Source organism: Nelusetta ayraudi, unplaced genomic scaffold (assembly GCF_046127955.1).
Source record: "Nelusetta ayraudi isolate G7.1 ecotype Tasmania unplaced genomic scaffold, CSIRO-AGI_Nayr_v1 ptg000023l, whole genome shotgun sequence".
Lineage (NCBI taxonomy): Eukaryota > Metazoa > Chordata > Actinopteri > Tetraodontiformes > Monacanthidae > Nelusetta > Nelusetta ayraudi.
Genome location: NW_027466073.1, coordinates 3,964,225 through 3,980,000, shown reverse-complemented (window position 1 = coordinate 3,980,000; position 15,776 = coordinate 3,964,225). Strand labels below are relative to the sequence as shown.

Genomic DNA, 15,776 nt, shown 5'->3' with positions numbered 1-15,776 from the left:
GCAGCCAGAAAAGACTTTGGATGGTGGAAGAAAGTGTGGAAAATGTCTCCAGTCACTTGAGAGCTCAATGGAAGTTGTTGATTGGTGATGAAGGTCACATGACTGAGCAGAAGATCCTGTGAAGGCAGATTAATAGTGCAGCAGTATTTCTTCATCTTGTCCTTTGAATGTGTTTGACTTGTAACGAGACTCTGATGACTGAAAACAGCCACAAGCACACAAAGGACTCACTGATTATTTTCCATCTTCACTGCTGATTGGCTGCACACTGACTGACACACTGCTGTTGTTATTGTGTTGACAACACACTGGCACAATGACTCCTTTGAGGGAATGACTCAATGATCCCAACAGCCGCACATCTGGATCATCAACAGGGAGGAATGACTCTGAATATGACATTTACACCATGGAAGGAATCAAATATTCATTCTTTATTCAGGTTGGAGAGGTGCAGTTTGTCAGAGCTCAGCTGTGATTGGCTGCTCTCAGCTCTGAAGTCCAACCCCTCCCACCTCAGACTCCTGGACCTGAGTCAGAACCAGCTCCAGGATTCAACAGTGAAGGAGCTGAGTGGTTTTCTGCAGAGTCCAGACTGTAAACTGGAGACTCTGAGGTCAGTTCACCCTCTTCACTCTACAACTTCTGTCACTCTTGTTATTGTTGTCATGATTTTCACTTCACTGCTGTTGGAAATTCAATTTGAAGTCACTGGTTTGTGTTTGAAATGAGTGAAACTGGGTTTAAAGGTCCAGTGTGTAAAATACTGCAATCTAGTGGTCAGATTTCAGATTGCAGCGCTCACTCACTCACCCTCTCTCCCTCCCTCTCTGTTTCTGTCGTGTCAGATTCTGAAGTCCACATTTCACTTTGATGTTCAGAGTGATGACACCCTGGAAAAACTCTCCATCATTTATTCTACATTCAGGTTGGAGAGCTGCAGGTTGTCAGAGCTCAGCTGTGATTGGCTGCTCTCAGCTCTGAAGTCCAACCCCTCCCACCTCAGACACCTGGACCTGAGTCTCAACCAGCTGCAGGATTCAGGAGTGAAGGTGCTGAGTGGTTTTCTGCAGAGTCCAGACTGTAAACTGGAGACTCTGAGGTCAGTTCACCCTTTTCACTCTACACCTTCTATCACTCTTGTTATTGTTGTCATGATTTTCACTTGACTGGGCCCTGTTGCAGGAAACTAGGATGAGGGATTAAGCCGGGATATCTTGGTTATCCTGGATCAATTGATGTTTGATGTGGTTGCACAACAGTGGGATAGGTGGAAGTGAGATATGTTCTGCTAGAAGTTACCATGGAGATTTATTGTGTGGAGTGAGCTGCTCCAGACCAGGCTGAGTTCCAGGATCTATTTCATCCTTGTCTCAGTCAACAGTCACCACCAGTGGAAGGCAGTGCTTCTTCCACTCAACACTGCACATTGTTATCACATTCACCTCCAGCCACTGTCATTATTTCAAGCTTTGGAATCATTTCATTTCAATCATGATAAAGAAATGAGTTGAGATCATATTGCAATCATTGGATCATTTCTAAGATGACTTCTACTTTGCCATGCATCCTATATAAAAATACACATCCCATAGAAAGATGAAGACACATCAAAGAGTAACATGAGCTTGTTTTTGTGACAGTGGACGGTCCTGTCACTATGCCTCCAATTGATCATGCGCCCTGGCTGCTTGGCCAAGGGAAGATCCCTTATGCTGAATGCTTGGTGCGCATGACTATGACCTGGGAGTCTGGGCTTCCAAGCTCGCGAGCTTTGAAAGTTCGAGAGTCTGGAGACTCATGGAGATGGCAGCTCGATAGAACGGCTCCCGAAAGAACCGAAGAAATCACAGACCTACCCCCATCCAGTTGAGTAATATAATTTCCACATACCACGGTAAACGTACAGAGGGGGTAAGACGACAAACGAAGCCCCTGCTTCTATATAACAATCGAGAGAAAGGAAGTAGTTACAGCTAACTCCGTGAAGCCACGGGCTAACGAAGAAGCGAGGACGAGATGGCTAGCTTAGAAGTGTTACTAGAAGAACTGAGAGGTTTCCGTCAGGAAAACAACGAACAACTGAAGTCTATCAAGGAGGAAATTAATAAAACGAATGCAAGAATCAGCGAAGTGGAGGAGCGGGTGGAGAAAAATGAAGAGAGGACTCTAAACACGGAGGAAGTGTTAACCGGGCTGCTAAAGTTACACGTGAAGCTGGAAGAAAAGCTAACGGACCTAGACAGTCGATCTCGTCGGGAAAATGTCAGGATCTACGGTGTTCCGGAGGGGTCCGAGAAGGACTCGGAGTCGATGACTACATTTGTGGAGACCTTACTGAAAGAGGGGCTCGGTCTGGTCGAGAACGCGGCAGACGTGCGGATAGAAAGAGCACATCGGGCGCTGGGACCGCAACCCCCGAAGAATGTATCACCACGTTCAATACTTGTGAGGTTTTCGAGCTTCAAAATGAAAGAGTCTGTACTGCGCAAGGCTTGGCAACAAAAGGGACTCTTTTGGCGTGAAAAGCGAATAAATCTCGACCACGACTACCCACCAGTCATTCTCAGAAAACGACGAGAGTATACGGAGGTTCGTAGGGCTCTGAAGGAGAACGGGGTCTCGTTCCAGACCCTTTTTCCGGCGAGATTGCGAGTGAGATATGAAGAAGGGCCCAGAACCTACGACAACATAGAGGAGGCTACGGAGGACATGGTCAAAAGAGGTTACAAAGTGAAAGTCATCAGTTCACCTGATTCCCTGAAGGAGCAGATCGAGCGGCTGACCTGGACTAGGACAGGAGGGAGAAGAGAGAAAGGCGCCTCCAGCTCTTCAAGAGAAGTCAACTACAAAGAGAGGCTCCGGGCATTTAGGAGAACATCACCACCAGCTCCTTGAGAACTGAAGGATACCATGTTTTTCCTCTTGAGGTACACTTCTCAGATAGAAATTTCTACATAGGCTAAGTTAAAGATGATAGTTTCACAAAAAGGTTCGTCAGGGTCCATCCGGAACTGTGCTGCTGCCACCTGAAGGGCCCTCACCAATAGATTTGGGAGGACATTCCCTTCCGGGCTGTCACCAAGAAGCTCAACAGGGTCTAGGTTATGGACCCCTGTTTGGAAGCCGAGCTTGTTTTGTTTTGTTTTTTGTTTTTTTGTTTTTTCATTGTGCAGTGAGTATGTATGTTCTTGCTTTATCTGTTCATGTTCTTTTAGTTCTAGTGGGCTTGAGGGGGCTCTCCAATGTGATTGGTGAAATGGAAGACATCACTTAAATGGAAAGAAAACAACTGAAGGTGGTTTCATTCAATATAAATGGGATGCATAATCCGATAAAAAGATGGAAGATTTTATCTAAATTAAAGAAAGAAAAGGTCCAAATAGCTTTTCTGCAGGAAACCCACCTAGACGATTCCGAACATGCCAAGTTGAATAAGATGGGATATAAATATGTGTATTTTTCTTCCCATGCTTCGGGGAGGCGAAGAGGGGTGGCAACTTTAATATCAAGTACCCTGCACTATGAACATATTGCAGAACATAAAGACAAGGAAGGCAGATTTGTTTTGACTACAGGGAAAATTGATGGCGTCCTGATAACTCTTATTAATGTTTATGCTCCACCTGGTAGCGACTGGACCTTCTATAGACACATATTTGAAATGACAGTAACAAAAAGTCAAGGGGTATTGATATATGCCAGGGACTTTAATGTTAGATTAAACCCGAATTTGGATTCGTCTGATGGAAAATCTAATACACAAACTATCAGTAAAAGAATCAGAAACATGTTAGAAGAAACTGGATTGGTGGATGTATGGAGAGTTAAAAATCCATGTCGTCGGGATTACACGCATTACTCCCCTCCATACAAAGTATACTCACGCATAGATTATTTTTTCATGCTCAAAGATGATATTCATAGGATAGAAAAATGTGAAATCGGCCAGAGCCCTAACTCGGACCACAGTCCAATTTATATGTCTTTTTTTCTGACTAAGAAAAACAGATTCACTCTCTGGAGGTTTAACACAAACTTGCTGAAAAATAAAATTATTAAAAATAATTTGAAAGATGAAATTAAAAGATACTTGGATGAAAACGACAATGAAGAGGTGGGGCCAATTATACTCTGGGACGCGTTAAAGTCGGTGATCAGGGGTAAAATAATAGCGATCTCCTCAAACGAAAAGAAAATGAGATTACAAAAACAATACAAACTGGAGGAGGAGTTAAGGAAACTCCAACAGGAGCATTCTAAAACCTTCCGGGAGGTAACAAATATTAAAATCAAGGAAGTGAAAAGAGAATTGGATGAGTTAAACACACTAGAGATACAAAAGAAACTTCTCCTTACAAGACTATATATTATGAAGGGGGGGAGAAATCGCTCAAGCTCTTAGCATTTAAATTACGAAAACAACAGTCAGATAGAACTATTTATAAAATACGAAACACAAATACAAATGGTGTTGAGACAGGACTGGGAAATATTCATAAATGTTTTAAAAACTTTTATCAGACCTTATATTCCCAACCCAAATTAAACAACGATCATCAGATAGACATCTTTCTTTCCCACCTGACTCTCCCTACAGTCACGAGTGAACAAAATAAAAAATTAATATCGGAGATAACCGATGAAGAACTACGAGCAGTTATTGGAAAGTTAAAAGGAGGAAAATCCCCAGGAATGGATGGTTTTACCTCCGAGTGGTATAAAGAAATGGCAGATCAGTTAATCCCTACTTTATTGAGAGCGTTTAACTGCATTTCGAAAGAGAAAATAATCCCTCCTTCATGGAGAGACGCAATAATATCAGTAATTCCTAAGGAGGGGAAGGATAAATTGGATTGTGGTAACTACCGTCCAGTGAGTGTGTTAAATATTGATTATAAATTATTTACTGCCATATTTTCACAGAGGCTTGAAAAGATTTTGCCCGACATAATACATAAGGACCAGACGGGTTTTATCAAACACAGAATGACTCAGGACAACACCAGAAAAACATTTCACATCTTGAATCACGTAGAACAAAACAAAATAGAAACTGCAATGCTGAGTTTGGACGCAGAAAAGGCATTTGACTCGGTCAGATGGTCATTTCTGTATAAAGTGTTGCATAAATTTGGATTCCACCAGTCCTTAATTGATGTATTGGCGGCATTGTACGAGAAACCATCAGCTAAGATAAAAATTAACGGAGATCTATCGGAATCATTTATTTTGGAAAGAGGTACGAGGCAGGGGTGTTGTATTTCACCTCTCCTCTTCGCCCTTTTTATAGAGCCTTTGAGCCAATGGATAAGGCAGAGGCCTGACATAACAGGAGTTGCGATGGCCTCTGGTGAACAAAAGCTATCCCTGTTCGCTGATGATTTAATACTAACTATAACAAATCCAACTTAAACTATACCCATATTAATGGAGATGATTGCGGAATATGGTTCATTGTCGGGTTACAAGATTAATATCAACAAGACTCAGGTTTTAACACTGAATTATGTCCCTCCAAACAAAATTAAGAGTTTGTATAGATGGAATTGGGAGGCGGATTCCATAAAATATTTGGGGGGTTTTCTAACAAAAGAATTTTCCAGGACTTTCGATGCCAACTATGGCCCCCTACCATCAAGACTAAAAATAGACATACAGAGATGGAATGTGATCCCTTTTTTCAATTTACACTCCAGAGTTGAGTCAGTCCACGCTTGTTATATCTATTTCAGTGCTTACCTATCTTGATTCCAGAGAAACAATTTACAGAGTGGGACAGATTAATATCACAATATATCTGGCAAGGGAAAAAGGCCAGAATAAGGTACAGAACACTGCAGTTGAAGAAAGAGAAAAGGGGGGTTGGGTCTTCCCAACCTACAGGAATATTATCTTGCAGCTCAACTGAAACCATTAATCTATCTATGCTGTCCACAATACAATGCAGGATGGAAAGACATAGAGAGTTCCTCAGTGGAAGGTGTACCTCTCTTATCGATGTTGATGGACAAAGAACTACAAGATGATTTGATGATACCGCATGACTCGATGTTATACACAATGCTAAACTCTTGGAGAAGAATAGTGAAAATTTGCCATTTAGGTAACCAGATCAAAATGTTCAAGTGGTGCGCTTTTGACTCGGCTTTTAAACCAAACAAGAATGACGGGAGATTCAAGGGATGGATCTCAAAAGGATTAACCACCTATTACATTTATCAAGAGGGGGGTGTTTCAGAGTTTTGAAGAACTTCAAAGGTCAAATGGGTTGGAGAAGGATGACTTCTTCAGATATCTGCAGGTTAGGTCTTACTATAATCATAATCTACAAGAAACTTGGGAAACAGCTGGACCAGGATTCTTAGAAGTGCTTTTGTCATTGTTGAAATCAGGTTCCTGTACTAAAGTTGTCTCCAAGTTATACAATGGTATTCAGCTGTACAAACAAGTTGACACAGACTACATAAGGAATAAATGGCAAAAAGAAGGAAATTTAATTATTTCAGTTGAAAGCTGGGAAAAGATTCACAAATTTCAATGGACGACCTCAAGCTCCAATTCATGGAGGGAATTCTGTTGGAAGAACATTGTTCGGTTTTTTGTAACCCCTGCCCAGAAAAAACATCACAGCAACAGTGCTACCTGCTGGAGACAATGTAAGACAGACAAGGCAAATCATTACCATATCTTCTGGGGTTGTCCGGTGATCAAACCATTCTGGGATCAACTGTGCATGCACTTAAATAACATTTTTGTTGAGAAAATTCCTTGTAAATGTGAAGTCCTGTACTTAGGAGACATCTCATGGGATAACTGGAATTTGTCAGATAAAAAACTCATGGCAATGCTTCTGGCAGCAAGCAAAAAAACTATCACGAGAAAATGGTTGAGGACTGAAGCACCTACAATTGATGAATGGATTGATATTGTTCAGAATATTTACATTCTAGAGAAATTGTCATTCTGTCTTAAAGGTCAAAGAGACTCCTTTTTCAGGATATGGACAAAATGGACGGAATATATAAAAGCTGTAATTTCTGTAAACTGAATTTGACTGCTCTGTAAAATCATTGTCATGATACACACTGCTAGACTGGTTCATGAGATGATACACATTTTACTGTGTTTTTTTTTTTGTTAGTTTTTTTTTTCTTTCTTTTTTATGTTAAAAGGAATGGAGTATTATTAGCAATTATATTTTCATATCCACACTTGATGTGGACTTTATATTGTACGCAAGAGAAATGTCTGTACACTTGCTTCTCCAAATAAACAATAAATTACAAAAAAAAAGAAAGTTCGAGAGTCTGAATCCCCGTCCCAGGCGCAAATCCTCATGGAGGCTTATGAGGAGGTCAAAGATGGCCAATCCGTTAATCCCAGCTCCATAACCGGGGTCTATGGAAGGAAGCCACGTGCATGGCGCACTGATCCAGGATAGCTTTCACCTGGCTTGATGAATCCGTGTCTTCTCATCCTGGATGGCTTTTAGTGCGACCCATGAAGCCTGGACACACGTGTTGTGGATTGGTTGAACGCTGAAGGCTTAGTGACTCATCTTGGATGACGCAATCCTACTTTGGTGCAAGGGGGCCCAGACACCAACATCATCAAGAGCCAGTAATGGACTCCACAGTGCAGCACTCGTTCGCTCACCCTCCCTCTCCCATTTTATTCTGTAGAGTCAGATTCTGAAGTCGACATTTCACTTTGATTTTCAGAGTGATGACACCCTGGAAAAACTCTCCATCATTATAAACTCTCCATCATTTATTCTACATTCAGGCTGGAGAGGTGCAGGTTGTCAGAGCTCAGCTGTGATTGGCTGCTCTCAGCTCTGAAGTCCAACCCCTCCCACCTCAGACACCTGGACCTGAGTGACAACCAGCTGCAGGATTCAACAGTGAAGGAGCTGAGTGGTTTTCTGCAGAGTCCAGACTGTAAACTGGAGACTCTGAGGTCAGTTCACCCTCTTCACTTTACAACTTCTATCACTCTTGTTATTGTTGTCATGATTTTCACTTTACTGCTGTTGGAAATTCAATTTCCAGTCACTGGTTTGTGTTTGAAATGAGTGAAACTGGGTTTGAAGGTCCAGTATGTAAAATCCTGCCATCTAGTGCCATCAGATTGCAGTGCTTACTTGCTGACGCTCCCTCTCCCCTTCTTGCCAGTGAACTACGGTAGCCTTCCAGCATCATAAAGGATGTGGTTGACAGCAAAGGTGTCTAGTTCTCTGTATAATGATAAAGTTCCATCAACACAAATATTACAACCATCTATTAGCATCACAATCAGTCATAGTCACAGCAGACAGTCCAGTGCTAGCATGATTTTCAGCTAGCGCTAGCATTAGCCACCTGTATGAGCACTTAGATACTGTAGATAGATCCAGCTGGACTCAGCAGAAGGTCAAGGGTCAATGCAGGTTCTATCATCTCAGTCAGTTCAGTATTGATGAGCAAGATGCAGAAAAGATTCCACTGCATTTCAGTCACTTAATAACCATTTGTTCTCAGCACTTGCTTTATTAGAGGATTCCAGCCTCCAACCATCAATATGAAACTGTCTCTCAAACTCATCTTCCCAACCAGCCGCCTACAAACATGGCAGTGCAAGATGGCCACGACCTTTGACCTTCTGTCTGTTTCTAGAAAGAAGCATTCTAATGGCAGGAAAAGCAGAGGACTTTTATTTTCTACGAATCAAAGACTTCAAACTATATTGACGGTTGTATATGAAGCTTTCAGCAATAAATCTGCACTGATTTTACACACTGAACCTTTGAGGCAAAATGAATCAATGAATTCCAACATTGTTAACAGCTGATCAGTGGTCACATGACTAAACAGGTTGATATAAAATATTTTATTGTGGTGATTCATTATTTCAGTATTATTGTTGTGCTTCTGATTGGTTTAATGGACATTACAGTGTTATAGACATTCATATTTTTAATTTCATATAGTGATGAAAACTCCACTCACTCCATCATTTATTCTCTATTCAGGTTGGAGTTGTGCAGTTTGTCAGAGCTCAGCTGTGATTGGCTGCTCTCAGCTCTGAAGTCCAACCCCTCCCACCTCAGACTCCTGGACCTGAGTTGGAACCAGCTGCAGGATTCAGGAGTGAAGGTGCTGAGTGGTTTTCTGCAGAGTCCAGACTGTAAACTGGAGGTTCTGAGGTCAGTACTGGTTTGGAACCAGTGGATGATGGTTTCAGCACCAAACACACTTCATCACACATGTTGAATAAACATTGAACTGAAGGTTGATTCATATCAAAATGACATCCAGAATATGAAAACTTCATTCTGTTCATCAGTGGTCATGTGACCAAACATCATTTCAACACACATTAGTTTTGGACTGAGGATTTAATTTCAAGGTGACATTTTCTGTAGTGTCAGATTCTGAAGTGGACATTTCACTTTGATTTTCAGAGTGATGACACCCTGGAAAAACTCTCCATCATTATAAACTCTCCATCATTTATTCTCTATTCAGGTTGATTGACTGCAGTTTGTCAGAGGTCAGTTGTGATTGGCTGCTCGCAGCTCTGAAGTCCAACCCCTCCCACCTCAGAGAGCTGGACCTGAGGTTGAACAACCTGAAGGCTTCATCAGTGAAGCCACTGATGGATCTTGTCTACAGCAGTGACCATCAACTGCAGACTGTGAGGTCAGTACTGGTTTGGAAGCAGTGGATGATGGTTCCAGCACCAAAGCCAGTTGATCCCACAGCAGAGGTCCAGTGTTCCCAGTCACAGTGTGAGAGGAGGATGGTGTCGTCCAGCTGCTCCTCATTCATCCAACATCTGCTGCCAAACTGCTTCTTCTCTCAGTTCACCACCCAATTATTGATCAGTTCATCTTCATCAGGCCTCAGTATCAGTCCAACACTCCATGATCACATGACCTTCATATGTTCCACACTTGACATGTGACTGAGAGTCTGCTTCTTCTCACCAGTCACTCCATCATCTCCATCAACAGTCAACGTCTGTGTGATGATGCGTTCAAGGACTGACTCCTGCTGTCTCTTCTTCTCTCTGCAGGTGGGAGAGGTATTGAGGGAGGATGAGGAGGAGAGTGAAGAGGAGCGCTCCATCTAGTGGTGGCTGACAGAACTGCGTGTCACGATCTTTGACCCCAGTGGAGCCTGGTGGCTGGCGGACTGCTTCTCCCTACAAGCTGCTGTGGTTACTGGGAGAGACGTCCCAGAAGCCACTGGTGGAGCTGAATCCTCAGTGGAAGAAGCAGGACTTGGAGCAGCTGCTCAGTGAAGGCAGCAGCAACACAACCACTGCTTCTGCTCTCATCATCCACGGCTGGAACATCTCAGCATGAAGGTTCCACACATCAACAACACACTGCTCTGCTCTCACTTCAGACTTCTATAACATCTTCATTTTCGAGGTGAAAAATACTTTTCAAGAGACTTTATTTCTGCTGCAGGTGGGAGAGGTATTGAGGGAGGATGAGGAGGAGAGTGAAGAGGAGAGCTCCATCTAGTGGTGGCTGACAGAACTGCGTGTCACGACCTTTGACCCCAGTGGAGCCTGGTGGCTGGCAGACTGCTTCTCCCTACACGTTGCTGTGGTTACTGGGAGAGACGTCCCAGAAGCCACTGGTGGACCTTGCAGTGCCACATATGGACTCTTGGATTGTTCTTGGCCTTCCAGTGAAGCACTGCGTGAGCACTGGAGGTCAACCATGACTGATAGAGGTCAAAGGTCAGAGGTTTGACCAATTACAAAGACCATAATTAATTAGATTATTTTCTTTAATAGAGTCCCAGCACTAATAAATATATATTTGTATGCGTACCCATATAAGTCCATCAATGTTTAATGCACCTTTTTTCTTGAGCAGTATCTTTAAATCTCCACCTGCTTGTGTTTGCATGTTCAGGTAGATTAATGTGTATGTAGATCTATGTTAGTAGCTTCAATGTGCTGTGAAATGTGGCATCTTCACCAACACTTGTATCATTTGACTCAGGTGTCTCAGTGTTTGCAGAGTCATTGCAATAAAGCGCTCAACACCCTGGTGGTTCTGGATTGTTCTCGGGGGTTCTAAGAGCTAAACACCCTGGTGGTTCTGGATTGTTCTAGGGGGTTCTAAGAGCTAAACACCCTGGTGGTTCTGGGTGGTTCTGGATGGTTCTAGGAGCTTCTAGGGTGTTCTAAGAGCTAAACACCCTGGTGGTTCTGGGTGGTTCTAGTACAGACATGGGCAAACCCCGTCCTAATAGAGTTGCCGTATGTGACGTCATTGGCAGTCGCCTCTGTCCGGTGGGCGACTGCCAATGACATCACATACGGCAACTCTATTAGGCCAAACTACATCGGTTGATTAAGGTTATCTTTTTTTTTTCTGTCAATCCCTGGTGTATTTACGGTACTTTGTTTGTATTAATGTTGTATACACAAAATTCTCTCTCTCTCTCTCTCTCTCTCTCTCTCTCTCTCTCTCTCTCTCTCTCTCTATGTATTGTTGGATCAGATTTCCTTGTGCCGTGCTGCTGATCCGCGTGTTGGTTGAATGAAGAGTCACAGGAGAAGAATGCCAATTTAAATATGTCTTTAGTAAAGAAATCAATTGAGGGTACAACTATACAGAGCTCTGGGCCCAGTTCAGAACCCTAGCAACACCAAAGTATTGTCAGGGCATGAAGTCTGACTGCTCTCTGTCCCTTGACCCAGTCCTTTTATACAGAAAGAAAACATGCAAACACTCCCAGGTGTTGTCCTCTTCTGACTGGCTGCCTGGTCTCCAGACCCAAGCCTCATTGGATGTTGGGGCAGCCTTTGATCCAAGTCTCTGATTACTGAGTGCAACAGGAAACAAGTCCTTATTTGGCAGGGAGCCAAATGATCCATCATTGGTTCCAGCGTGACCTGTTGAAATAATACAGTGCACAACATGCCTGAGGTCACAGGCTCCTCCCCCCCGTGCCTCCGATGGATCATGAGTTCTCCCCCCTGTAAATGACCGGGTTATAAAGTCTTATGGTGGTCGCAAAGTCAGTTAGCTCTCTGTCCATCCTCTGGTCCCCCATGGTCACCCTCTGCTCCCCCAGGGTGATCCGGTCCCCCAGGGTCACCCTCTGGTCACCCACTGGTCCCCCAGGGTCACCCTCTGGTCTCCAGGGTCACCCTCTGCTCCCCCAGGGTCACCAGTTAGTGAGGGATGTTCTTCCCTTTGTTCCTTCTTGAGCTCTTTGTGTGACTCCTGCAACAATGCCTTTTCTCTATGAGTAGGTCAGCCAAATGATTAAACAGCTTTATATTAATAATCATGTTATTATAAACAAACATCTAAACTAATTATATTATTCAACACTAACATCTAAACTAAATATATGATTCCAACAGTATAGATATACATACAAGGTAAATCAAAATACAGTGACGAATGTATGTATTCAACACACACTATCTATCACCGGCGAAATAGCGTTTTGACCGCCATCTATCCATATATCACGTTCGACCGCGATGTAGAGGTCTGTCCCAATGGAGTTGCCCCCCCCCGTCAACATAACTTCGGTGGCCCGCCGACTCGATGCAGGTCTGTCATGTCACCCCTGTTCTCGTAGCTCAACACCCTGGTGGGGCTTCACAGACACTGACTTGGTTCCATTGACATTACAGCAACACGTTTTCTCCATGATATCCCAGGATACATTGTCTCCTCCTATGAGGTGGCTCACCAAAACACTGCATCCATCTGCTGCTGCTCCGCTACCCCCCACCCCCTCTGTCTAGTAAAGCCTTCTCGTGTGTCACAGTTCCACTCATAGCAAGGCTCCATCAGGGTTAGGTAAAAACAAACCCAGTGTTTGAACAAACTGAGTGGAGCTCAGCAGTGACAAGGTCACCACTGTCCTTTGTCAAGGCCAACGTTGAGCCTCCTACTCCCCCTACAGCCACAAGGATCTAGGACTTCCTCTGGAAACACACCAGGACAAACAGCCCACATCAGAAAAACACATTTCAGTCCATAAAATGTGTGTATTTATTGATCTATTTGTAGTAGTTGATAATAGTTGATACAACTCACTGCTGACAAGGTTTACACAACACAACAAACCGTTGAGTTCAAAACCCAAAGAATAATTGTGTACTTTTCACACACATCCCCGCGCCATGTTCACTGGTCAGTGAACGGGTCACGTGACCCCGTACGTCACCAGCAATCCATGGCTGTGTCTCAGTTCAGGCGCTGCATCCTTGGAAGGCTGCAATTTGAAAGGAAGTTGCGTCACCGCACTGCGCTGAAGGCTCCTCCCAATTCCCAATAGTCAGAACGACGCTCCAAATGCTCCCTACTGTTAGCACCAAGGCTACACCACTACTATCCTTCACCTCCTTCTGTATCCCAGGATGCTTTGCGTGCTGCTGCTGCAAAGCATCCTGGGATCCTGGGAAGTCAGCTGAAATTAGCGCCATTAACGCAAAGACACCGCGTATAAATTTAAGTATTGAAATTTCACATCAAATCTTCAGTTTTTAACGCAGGGTTTTTACTGATTTGAACATCCAACCAACCAATGGTGAGCTTGATGCTATGAAAACCACACTCCGGGGTTGGCCAGCAGGAGGGAACGGCGGTGACGCAACCAGGAAGTACGCCCAAGGCTAGACCGTCCCGTGAGGTTACCGGGGAGGCGGGGTTTGGGTCGGTCCTTCTGGGCCGGGTCCTTGGGAGGACGCTTCCTTCAGACGGAGGACGCTTCATTCAGACGGAGGACGCATCCTTCGGACGGAGGACGCTTCCTTCGGACGGAGGACGCTTCCTTCGGACGGAGGACGCTTCCTTCAGACAATGGAGGCTTCCTTCCAAGGATGCAGACCCTGGATTGAGACTTAGTCCATGAACTGCTAGTATGTTTTTCTAGATATACAGCGCTTACTGTCTAGGTGGGAACAACTGGCTCTGTGTGTGTGTGTGTGTGTGTGTGTGTGTGTGTGTGTGTGAGACGGGCACTAGTAGACAGAGTGTGCGGTCCTCTGGGACGTGGTCCTGCTGCTCTGGCTGCTGAGGCTCATGTGCTTGTGGAGGCACGGCAGCTTCCTGGCCAGCAGCTTTCTCAAGTGGCTCTGGAACTTCTTGCCCACAAACGTGTAAAACACGGGACTGACGCAACAGTACACGTAGGCCACGTTCTGCGTCACGTACAGCGCATAGTCCGTGGCCTCCGAGGCGGCACACGATGAGCCGCCCCCCCCCCCCCCCCCCCGGCTGGGGCCGGAGAGCTCGAGGGCGCGCAGGAAGACTATCACGTTGTAGGACGTCCAGCAGAGGAAAAAGGTGAAAACGGTGACAAAGATGAGCTTGACGGTGCGGCACTTGTTCTTCAGCCGAGTGGACAGGACGCGGACGGTGATGCCGGTGTAGCAGTACATCACCATGAAGAGCGGGAGCAGGAAGAAGAGCAGGAACTGCTGGTAGCACGGTGCTCTCGGGGTACCCGGCCTCCTCGCACATCAGCCCGTCGAACGGACTCTCCCACACCGTCTGCAGGACAAACTCCTTGGCGCTGGCCGCCACGCTGACCAGCCAGACCGTCAGCGTTCCCGCCACGGCGTTCGCCCTCCTCCTGCTCTTGGCGGCCGGGACCGCGTGCACCACGGTCAGGTAGCAGAAGCCAACAGAGTAGGCGCCGCTGACCAGCTTGCACAGCGCCTCGCCGAAGATCCACTCCGAGAGGTGGTAGGTGGCCCAGAAGGGGAGGCTGGAGGTGAAGAGGACATTGGACAGGACCAGGTTCAGGAGGAAGACGTTGGTGGCGGTGTTGAGCTTCTCATACTTGTAGATGACAAAGAGCACCAAGCCGTTGCCGAGGTAGCTGAGCAGGAAGTTGACGTAGTAGAAGACTGGGATGATCCTGGCGCCAAAGTGGTTGACGCCGGTCCTGGGACACAGCTGGACCGGGTCGCTGACCACGTAACCCGGCTCAGAGGTGTTGGCGGTGTCGTTGAGAAGCTGCTGGAAGAGCAAGTACTCGTCGTCGTACTCCTCGTAGTCCATGACCCGTACCGGACCTGTGGAAGACACATTACAGACGGTAAGTCTCAGTGGATACATATATATATATATATGTATACATATATATATATGTATATATATATGTATATATATATATATATATATATATATATATATATATATATATATATATATATATATATATATGTATATGTATATATATATGTATATATATCTGCAATTCATATTTTAACGGTTTATATAGACCCCTCAGGCTCCATTCAAAATGGGGGTTATTGTAGGAGAGTTGCAGTCAACTGAGATTTGGAGAGAGTTTGGATTACTAGATTTTGGATCGTGTTTATAGTTTGGAGTGTTTGAGACTAGATAGCGTTTAGTTTGGAGATAGTTTTGAGAGCTTAGGGAGAGAGTGAGGAGAGGAGAGGTGATAGGATGGAGCCCCCTGTCCTGTACATTAATGTCCATGTTACACAAGCATCTATGCCAGGGGTGCCCATTACGTCCATCACGATCTACTGGTCAATTGCGAAGGGAGTTTGGGTCGATCGCATGGAGAGAGAGAGTGAGTGTGAGAGAGAGAGAGAGAGAGAGAGAGAGAGAGAGAGATCCGCGTCAATTACAGCAGGTAGAATCGTTCAGGCAGGATTAGAAAACACGGTGGATCTGGTTGATTTTGGTCATAATGTAGGATGTGCTGGATTTTGTTCTTATATGTGCTGTGCTTTACATTCATTCATTCATTCATTCATTTTCCATA

At 44.7% G+C, this 15,776-nt stretch overlaps 1 protein-coding gene across 1 annotated transcript in view; it reads left to right on the top strand.

The window, feature by feature from the left end:
* LOC142889628 (NLR family CARD domain-containing protein 3-like) overlaps positions 1-15,776 on the top strand; it is a 391,584-nt gene that overhangs the window by 4,426 nt on the left and 371,382 nt on the right. The window contains exons 4-6 of the mRNA XM_076028403.1: positions 443-616; positions 929-1,102; positions 9,014-9,187. Of these exons, the coding sequence (XP_075884518.1) occupies positions 443-616; positions 929-1,102; positions 9,014-9,187 (522 nt within the window). The remainder of the gene's footprint in view (positions 1-442; positions 617-928; positions 1,103-9,013; positions 9,188-15,776) is intronic.